Source organism: Sphaeramia orbicularis, chromosome 5, assembly GCF_902148855.1.
Source record: "Sphaeramia orbicularis chromosome 5, fSphaOr1.1, whole genome shotgun sequence".
Taxonomy (NCBI): Eukaryota; Metazoa; Chordata; class Actinopteri; order Kurtiformes; family Apogonidae; genus Sphaeramia; species Sphaeramia orbicularis.
In genome coordinates, this window is record NC_043961.1 from 19,602,220 (window position 1) to 19,612,349 (window position 10,130).

General features: G+C 38.5%; 1 protein-coding gene across 3 annotated transcripts; it reads left to right on the forward strand.

Moving 5' to 3' along the window:
• The first annotated feature begins 3,110 nt into the window (after positions 1–3,110).
• rae1 (ribonucleic acid export 1) lies at positions 3,111–10,130 on the forward strand. 3 transcript variants are annotated; one of them, XR_003935426.1, is made up of 13 exons: positions 3,111–3,222; positions 3,808–3,927; positions 4,017–4,121; positions 4,630–4,722; positions 4,808–4,894; positions 4,979–5,065; positions 5,195–5,266; positions 5,364–5,471; positions 6,456–6,562; positions 6,687–6,762; positions 7,397–7,591; positions 8,874–9,121; positions 9,526–10,130. XR_003935426.1 is itself a non-coding variant. In XM_030134046.1 (13 exons), coding segments are annotated over exons 2-13 (1,107 nt in total). In that variant the 5' UTR covers positions 3,111–3,222; positions 3,808–3,837; the 3' UTR covers positions 9,527–10,130. The 3 variants fall into 3 exon arrangements, 2 of the variants coding, with proteins under 2 accessions (XP_029989906.1, XP_029989905.1); XM_030134046.1 differs by having other exon boundaries at positions 8,874–8,959; XM_030134045.1 differs by having other exon boundaries at positions 8,874–10,130.

Below are 10,130 nucleotides of genomic sequence, written 5' to 3' on the forward strand. Positions count from 1 at the left end.
AGTATCCTACCAAGGCTAGTTTTTTTTCTTTTTACATTGACCTGTGATTGTTAATGTCTTTTCTTGTTCCTTATTTATATTCTCTTTTTATTCTAGTCCATCATACATGGCTCCTCTTTGTTCTACTCTTTAATGTTGTGTGTCTTCATCCATCTCACCACAAACACAATATATTGTATTTATGTTTTTCAGTTGCCTCATCACTCTGCCAACTAATCAGACAAAAGGTAAGGAGGGGAAATCCCATAATCCTCTCTTCAACAGTTACTTTGAACTCAAACCAAAAACTCAGGCCCACCCTAATTGTTTAGGAGCTGTAGAGTGATCAACAGGGGCAACACAAGTACAAGACGGGACATGCCAATAGCCCTGAATGACTTAAACAATGCATATGCACTTCACTGGGATGACTTTAATTGAGAGTGGGGCCTATAGGTGTGTGTGTGTGTGGGGGGGGGGGGGGGGGGGGGGTGATGAATGACAAAGTGAGAATGCACCACAGAAGTACAGGTTACAGATGCCTCATGCTCAGGTCTGCCTATTTTTAGTTCTTTATGGAAAGGAACAATCTATTCACATATAAATCATGAGCTCCATGCTGACAACCGGTGGTCACTTCTCAGTATTTTCCCCCAGCTTTATGTGACTCATTCAAGAAAACACATTTAGCTTCAACTCAAAGGTTCTGTCTATACTGCGACTCCATATGAACATCACTGCATCTTGATGCGAAGGCTATTCAGGGATGTACACTTCTGTTCTGCTCAAGGACTCTGTGAATGTGCACCAAGGTCTTTAAGCTGACCGTCTCTCCAGCAGGATCATCATCCTCCCCTTTAGAAACAACACAATTTTAACACATGCTGTGAGTCATAACACTTGATGCACACAACGGCTGAAGGAAAATATGGTGCTTTGACAGTCAGACTAGTCCTGCTTGGCTTTTGTTTATATGAAGACATCTTGTCTTTGTTCCTGTACATTTGAGGTTTACTGTACATTGTCTGTGCACTACAGTAAACTACAGTAAATCCTAAACAAATGGCCTATTTTTTGACCATCCTGGTTTGATTATAAGGTCTAGTTCCCTCCATAAGGGGGACTTTAAAACCAGAGCCAGGGTTACCCACAGAGAACTTACCAGGGACCACAAACCCCATATAACATATTCATATAGCAATCTAATAAGTAATAAATAAGAAGTATGTGTTATTTATGGGACACATTCAGTGTGGATTGTAGATATCTATTCGCACAATCCAAGGCACATGTTACTCATCCGTTTGTCTGATAGCTTTAATAACTTTTCAGATGATTTTTCAAGTCATGTACAAATGATTTGATTTGGAATGTTTTTTGTTAAACTGAATGGCTCTGTCATGGTTAAATAACCTATTTAACATGGATTAACTGGAAAATGCAATGTGATAAGCCTGAAAATTGGGCTGTTTTTCTGAGCTCAAGAAACATTGACTTTTTAGAGATATGTAATTTTCACTGAAGAGCAAACACAAGATCTTATAGAATAAGATGCACTGAAGACTAAAACTACCCAGCAGATTATAAAGTACTTGAAATGACATCAAGCTTAAACATGTAGAGCAGTAAAATGCAACATAAACGAGACACAGCAGCGACATTAACCCATAAAGACCCAAACATCCACCATCGACCCAAAGCATCTACTGATCTAAACTATTTAATACCTGTTGATCCACTAATCCTATCAATCCATATAAATAATTGGCGTAAAATACAGTTTGTCATCTTTTCATAGTCATCAGATATGACCCATTTGGATGTTCAGAGGCTCTGTAGTTACCATGGAAACACCGTCATCTTCTACAACATTGATTCACCAGTAAAAGCCATGAAGTTGGATCAATGACAATGGATGGACACTTGTGTTTATCTTCAGTTAATGATACTATATATTTTACTGAAAAAGTGACATTTTCCTCCATTTTCTCTGTTTTTGATATAATAACATTCAACTTTAATTTGAGCTTTTATGGACATCAATTGTTGTCAAGTTGCATAAATATTTGACTTAGATTTTGTATTGATGATGGAGAGTTGAAGCGCTGCATAAAATCTTCTCTATCACATCCCAAACATTCTGTTTGGGGTTCAGGTCTGGACTCTTTGGTGGCCAATCCATGTGTGAAAATTATGTCTCATGCTCCTGAACCACTCACACAATTTACATTTGATGAATCCATTGTGACCTGGGAATGTGTCTGTACCCTTGGGGAAGAAAAAAATCCAGTGATGCTCAGATGTGGTGGTTCAGTATACTCAGGTAGTCAGCTGACCTCAGTTTGTGAACATATAACTTTTGTTGCAGCTGAAACATATTAATCACAGCCAAAAATATCAAATTAAAGACTCTTACCTATTAGCTTAGTTAAATGGCTTTTTTTTTGGCCATGCAGTGTACTTTTATCTAAATAAGGTCCCACATGCAGAACTTTTACAGTTTGTTATTAGCATTTTTACTTTAGTGTGTCTGGCCTTACACACAAAGCAAAGGCCACACTGAAATATCCTCCATCTAATTAATGTACCTTTCTCCTCTGAAAAGCACAGATATTCACTGCACCTAATCGTACTTTTGCACATGTCCATTTTTGCAAACTGAGTACAAGCTTCCATTTTAATGAATGGTATTTTTTCTTCATATCCTCCAATTTCCACAAGTCAATATAATTAGCGTGTTTTAAATTAAAGTTAAATTTTCATTTTTCCTACTTTTTCCTATGATTGTTGTTTGCTGATATCTCTTTAAGCATCTGTTTATTGTATGCACCTATAGCCTTACAGGTGAAAACAAAACTATTATCAAAAACACAGAGGAAACTATAAATGGCAATAAACCTATTCGTTATCTCTGTATCTTCTTCTGCAACTAGAGACACTGAAGTCAGGTTTTAGACGATAACAACCGAACAAAACCGCACTATCGTCTTCAGCCAGTACTTTTTACTCTACCCTTTCCACTATGAGTAATGTCTTGCCCACAGAGGGATGAGCGTCTGTCCGTCACGCACGTGAACAGTGTCCGGTCACCCACTGCCCTCTAGCGGTAAGCGGTTGATTGAGCTGCTACGTCATTAGTGTGCGACACCGAACCACTGAACAAGCGCCACATTTTTGCTGCGCCAAATTATTTTGGCAATTTCAGCCTTCATCAGTTTATTACCACATTAAGTCAAATTTACGGTATGTATATTCATGTAGCGATTATTCATATAGTGCGGTGCGTCCGTTTGTACAGTGTTTGTTTCTGGTGTTTGGAAACGTTGCTGCATTTTTAATTTAACGTTAACATCTTCCTGGCCCACAGAGTATTTTTAAACTGACTGAGCTAATTTAAGATTAATTATCTGGGCAGTCCTCTTATCTTTAACCTCCATGCTGGTTGAAAAGGGGTGCATACGCTCATTCATATTACGGATGTTACACACAATGGAATTGTATTGGTGTGGTTTGCTTGTTAGCACCGAGAAGCTAACGGCCGCAACTGACGTAATTAGCATTAACGCTTGCTTCCGTGCTATTGATTATTTGTCAAATGTGAACTATTCTGTTTTTAAATAACCTTAGTCTCTTTCATGATCTACTTACAAAGATTCACAAAAATGCGCCTTTCTCCATGATAAAAACCCACTAGGTATAGCAACGTAGTGTAGTTTATCAATGCAAGTTAGCTATCAAACATTTCATCTTCACTTATGTCTTTTTGCATGTCGTCCAGTATTGCTTTCACGAAAAGGACAATTTAATGAACTTGTTTTTTTCTCTCAGGACCCCCTTAAGGAACAACGTTAATGCATCATGAGTTTATTTGGGACGAATACCGGGTTTGGAACAGGAGGGACAGGGGTGTTTGGAAGCACAACAACAGATAGCCATAATCCCATGAAGGTACACAACAAAAGGGACCCTTTTGTTAATGATTTATACGAAATAAAATCATACCTTCATTCTTTACCTTTATCTGACTTGTTCCACAGGATGTTGAAGTGACTTCACCACCAGATGACAGCATCAGCTGTCTGGCTTTCAGTCCCCCCACCCTGCCCGCAAACTTCCTCATTGGAGGCTCCTGGGCAAACGACGTGAGTGACATGAGATGTATATTAGGCTTATTTAGGAAGAAAAGCATGATTTGACTGAAACACTTAATACGGAGTGACTAAAATAATGTTCTTTATTGCTTAACAGCAAAAACAACCAAAAAAAAACAAACAAAAAACCCTGCACTTTGGTGTCAGTATGCATCATGTGTTAAAAGAAATCTAAATATTAATTAAAATATCAGGAAAATAAAACACAGATGATAAGTAATGACCAGAAAGACAAATTGACAAAGAAAATAAATAAATAAATAAATAAACAGGTTGCCGTTTAATGTTTTGTTGAGTGAAAGTCTCTGGAGAAAGAATTTAGTTTGGTTTTGCAGTTCACGCAGTTGTCACAGTTTTCTGGAAAAACCTGACTAATGAACTTTCTATATATTGCCCAACCATACCTTTCTGGCTACTCTGTTACTTTTGTCTACTTTCTGCATTTGTTTTTAGTGTGTTAATGTTCACAGAGATGAAATGTTTTGTCACTCGACCTCAGGTCCGCTGTTGGGAGGTACAAGACAATGGACAGACTGTTCCAAAAGCCCAACAGATGCACACAGGACCAGTGCTGGACGCATGTTGGAGCGATGTGAGTCACAATGTTATTCATATGAAATGCAGTACTGTTTGGTGGAGTGTAGAATAATGTATGATGCACTTTTCTCTTTATCCAGGATGGGAGTAAAGTCTTCACAGCCTCATGTGATAAGACAGCCAAGATGTGGGATCTTAACAGCAATCAAGCAATGCAAATCGCACAGGTTGGATGATGTCGTCAGATGACATTATATGGTTGTAAAAATTGAGCAAGATCATCTCAAACCTCTGTACTTTCCTGTTCACAGCATGATGGCCCAATTAAAGCAATTCACTGGATAAAAGCCCCCAACTACAGCTGTATTATGACTGGTAGTTGGGACAAAACACTGAAGGTACAGCTGCAACTCAAACAAATCTATTAAAAAACTTTTATCAACATTTAAAGTTAATAATCAGCAAGTGTAATTCAAAAACTGTACTGTTTATTGTTCCTCTGAGAATATGTATCTTCTTTTGTCTAGTTCTGGGACACTCGTTCTCCCAATCCTATGATGTCTCTGCAGATGCCAGAAAGATGCTACTGTGCAGATGTTGTAAGTGATTTGTAAAGAGCATGTTGTGTATTTTAAAGCTCACTGATGGATGGTTGCCCGGGGATTTACATTTTATTTTCTTGACTCATCTGTGTAGGTGTATCCTATGGCAGTGGTTGCTACGGCTGAGAGAGGTCTGATAGTGTACCAGTTGGAGAACCAGCCCTCAGAGTTTCGCAGAATAGACTCTCCACTTAAACATCAGGTGATTAAACACAAACTCCCAGTCTGTTTTCATTTAATGTTTTCTCTGTGGCTTTTGTAGGTGTAGTTGTGTGATTTTATACAGTGTATAATATTCACTCATAATGAATAAATGCATGTATCAGCCGTGACATTCTGATGACTGATAGGAAGTGGTAATAATATTATCTCATTACATTGGCAGCTTTCACTGAGAAGGATTTATTAGACAGCAAGTGAATATTTAGTCCTTGAAGAAGCAAAATGAGCAACGTAAGGAACTGAGTGACTTTGATAAGGGCTATATTGTGATGGTGATGACTGGGTCAGAGCATCTCCATAACTGCAGGTTGTGTTGGGTGTTCCTGGTCTGCAGTGCTTAGTACTGAAAATGGACAAAGGAAAGACATCCCAATCTCTGGACAACTGATCAACTGTGGGGGGTGTTGGACAAGTAAATCTGATCTGTGTAGGTCCACCTATCTACTTCCAGGACCTCAGGTGTCTGCTGCTAACGTGTTGGTCCAGATACCACAGCACACCTTCAGAGGTCTGGTGGAGTCTAGGCCTCGGGTTTGAGCTGTGTTTTTGGAAAAACATGAAATCTGCACAATATTAAACAGGCAGTAATAATGTTCTGATCCCATAGATGCTTGACTGGTTGAGATCCAGTTGTTGTTCTTCAGACCACTTTTGGTTGGTACAAACTACTTTACATTGGGAATGAACAACAAGCTCTGGAGATGCTCTGGCCCAGTGATTTAACCATTGCAGTTTCTCCCTTGTCAAAGTTACTCAGATCATACTCTTGTTCATGTTACCGTTTTCAATACATCAACTTCAAGGGCTAAACGCTCACTCGCTGCCCAATATATGCCATCCACTGACAGGTCCTATTAGAATAAGCTAATGAAATGAATACCACTTTGCCTGTCAGTGGTCGGAATGCTATGGCTGGTTGGTGTATAACACTACTGTTTATTTTTAACTGTGTATATTTCTGCAGCATCGCTGTGTTGCCATATTCAAAGACAAGCAGAACAAGCCCACAGGCTTTGCACTGGGAAGCATTGAGGGCAGGGTGGCCATTCACTACATCAACCCTCCAAACCCGTGAGTTTATAGGGTCTCCTTTATCAGTCACTGCAACTTTTTGTTAAATTCAAATGACATTAAACGCTCACTATAATACATGTAATTTTTTAAAAATAAAATAATATTGTATTTTTACTTTCAGAGCTAAAGACAACTTCACCTTCAAGTGCCACAGGTCCAATGGAACCAACACAACTACTCCACAAGACATTTATGCTGTGAGTTCTACATTTGAGACAACAATACAAAAGATGATTCATAGATTTGTGACTTAAGGCAGAAGATGAGTTATACAACTGTTATTTAATTCACACTGAGTTCACATGCAGTTTGGATGATTATATATAAAGTTAGTTATTTAAAGAAAGTTATTTTTAAAGTTAACACTAAAAACAAATGGACAACCCCTCGACAAATTTGGTCATGGGACATTGTTAAATAACACATGAGCACATTTGTCCCAGAGCTATGTATCTCATCCATGAACTTCAATTGGCAAAGGTGACACTACACAAAGGCATAAAAAACAAAACAGTGACTTCATTTTTAGTAAGATGGTATAGAATACCACACAAGTTCCTCAAACTCTTTGTGTAATCATCTACAGGGTTGTGTGAATGTAACGTGAACTGTATAACTCATCTCCCTATATCTTAGGCCCTAAACTCATCAACCAGTCCTTGTTTTTATGTGGGCTCAGTATCTTGTGCTTTTAACACAGATTTTTTTTGTGAGAACATAGATACGTTTTACATGTAAATCTAAAATAGTCACATAGATGATGTCTCTCACAGTACCATGTGATTCAACCAGTCAGGCTGTGTCATTGTTATGGTATCTTTCTGGTGTCAGGTAAATGCCATCTCCTTCCACCCTGTCCACGGCACACTGGCCACTGTGGGCTCAGACGGACGCTTCAGCTTCTGGGACAAAGATGCCCGCACCAAGTTGAAGACCTCAGAGCAGCTCGACCAGCCCATTACAGCGTGCTGCTTCAACCACAATGGGAACATCTTTGCATACGCTTCCAGTTACGACTGGTCCAAGGTAAGGGGACAGATAGTGTCAGCCCCCTGTGGCTTTTCTGTGTATATACAGCAGTGGTTTTGGACATCCTTAAAATTTAACACAATCAGAAATATTTTGAAATATTTGCAGGAAAATATTTTTTGTGTTTCAAAATTGTGGCTGCCTGAGACTGACACAAACAAATGCAATTTGATTAGTTTATGGTTAACAAGGCAAATAACAAAACTAAATTCTTGAGTTGCAATGTGTCATGTCCTGGATGTGTTTCATTGTCTGCTGAAACATGTGAAGAAGCGAACATATTGGTTTGGAGAATGGAACAATACTTGGTAGAGTTCAATGACTTAAGAGTGATTCTTAAAGCAATATCCTATTAACTGTTGCCTTGATTGGAAATGGCATGATGCAACAGTTTTTTCAGATAGTTTTTTTATGCAATGTCCTTTGCAGTGGACAGTGTTTTTGTTTTTTGTTTAATCTCCTGAGACCCAGGAAAGTGAAAATTGTAGCTTTTTTACATTAAACAGTTGTCTTGTTGATTGGAAACTGCATAATACAACAGCTTTTTCAGATACATTTTTAAAAATTATTTTTATTTATTTATTTATTCTTTACTGGAATGTCCTTTGCAATGGACAGCATTTTTTAAGTAAAACTGTCAAAATTTTGTCTCCTACAGAGGACAAAAATGCATTGCTGGGTATATCACAAATGCACGGGGCATCCAAAAACGTTTTCCCATTGCTGTATATATATTGTAACTCACTGTGCTCCAAATGATTTCATTATGCAGTGCCAAGTTGATAAATTTATCCATCACCACAGTAATGAATGCATGATAAACACATGAAAGAATGCAAGCATGACTCCTCATGACAAAATGTCCAAACACAACAGAGAAATAATAGAAGCCATAACTAATTATATGACCAAGGGCATGATAATTTATATTACATTTGATTTTACAGTTTTGTATTCAAGAGGTATTCTTGTTAACTTTAGAAGAAAATATTTCAAAGGAACTAAAGGAAATCAAACACTTTCATCATAAAAACGTCATATTTAAATGGATGATCTTAATTTTCTATTATAAACATTGAATTTCTTGATTCAGTAAGCATAGGCTTTGTGTGTTTGGGATGTATGTTGACAGTTTACCTGTAAATCACAAGTCATATCGTCAACACTTTAAAATGAACAATGTTATCACACACTGCAGGTTTTCCTCTTATTGTGCTGGTCTTCTGTTGCTTCTAACTTGCCCCTCATCTCTCTCTCTCTCTCTCTCTCTCTCACACAGGGCCATGAGTACTACAACCCCCAGAAGAAGAACTACATCTTCCTGAGGAATGCTGCTGAGGAGCTGAAACCTCGAAACAAGAAATGGTGAGAGAAGGGCAGCCGCTGTCCTTAAACCTGGAGGCCGAGGTCACTGGATGAGGCTGCCCTGCGTCCTCAATGCCCTTGTGACTCGTGCTGGGGCATGCACGACTGTGGGCATGATTCAGATCTCAGTACCGCCGTGTACTGCTACAGTAGCCCTTTTCGGTGGGAATGGTGCTGTACTGCCCTTAGTGAAGTTGCTTTGAAGGCTTGTGTTGTTTCCGCTTTTGTAGTGTGTACAAACTGCCTTGTACTAGTAAAGCTCTTTGAGTATGAGGCCCACTGGCTTTTTGTAGGATTTCTGTTTCTGACATCTGTGAAGCAAAGAGGCTTTGTAGTGTATTCCTCTACATAAAAAGGTTTCAGGATTGTTATTTATCGAGTTCTGGTCGCAGTGGAGAAATTTAAGAAGCATCAGCAAACAATATTTAATCTAACACTGATTTTTGTCCTCTGAAGAGCGATGTTTTAATGTTCTTTGTGCAAAAACAAGTGAAACTCCTTTTCAGAAATAAACATATGAACATCAAACATATTCTTTGCGACTGACTGCTTCTTCCTGTCTTTAGATTCATCGTGCCAAGTCGCATCTCTTGTGGGGAAATGCGGAAGACCTGCTGCTTTAGTGTGTGTGTATACGCCCAAGACAGACTCCTTCCTATCAGCAAACACACGGACCAACGCTGCGGTGCTGCGTTCAGTGCATGGACCAATCAGAGGGGCCTACCCAACCTGCTGTTGATGACAGCTGCGTGACACTTGGTCTTAGATGTCATCATAGAAGGGGAGGGATATATTTGTCATTCATCTTGATGTATCTTCACTATATTGTGTCCAGCTCTTCGAGGTTTTTTTTTTTTACAGCTTTCCAAAGACTTTTGTTTTTCTTATGATTGGCTGTTTTTCCGTGGTTTAGCTCTATTAATGAAACTGGATGTAAAATAAATAAGTGCATACTCTTCTATTTGAACATTCTTATTTCAGCCTGTGGAACAAAAGTTAAAAGATGGCGTATTGTGATTGTATGGGATTCAACTTTTTTTTTTTTTTTTTATTGTGCATGCAAAACGGTTAACTTGCTGCAGTCTCATAATTCAGCTGTAAATCTCTTCATCATGTGGGTTTCTGACATTGGAATCATAATCAAAAACATAAACTTTTAGCCACACCTGTA

Coding starts and splice junctions, on each gene's coding strand:
- rae1 (XM_030134045.1), top strand. CDS start 3,838: ATGAGTTTATTTGGGACGAATACCGGGTTTGGAACAGGAGGGACAGGG. Junction 4,895..4,978: donor AAGCAATGCAAATCGCACAG/GTTGGATGATGT, acceptor TCCTGTTCACAG/CATGATGGCCCAATTAAAGC. Junction 6,563..6,686: donor TACATCAACCCTCCAAACCC/GTGAGTTTATAG, acceptor TTTTACTTTCAG/AGCTAAAGACAACTTCACCT.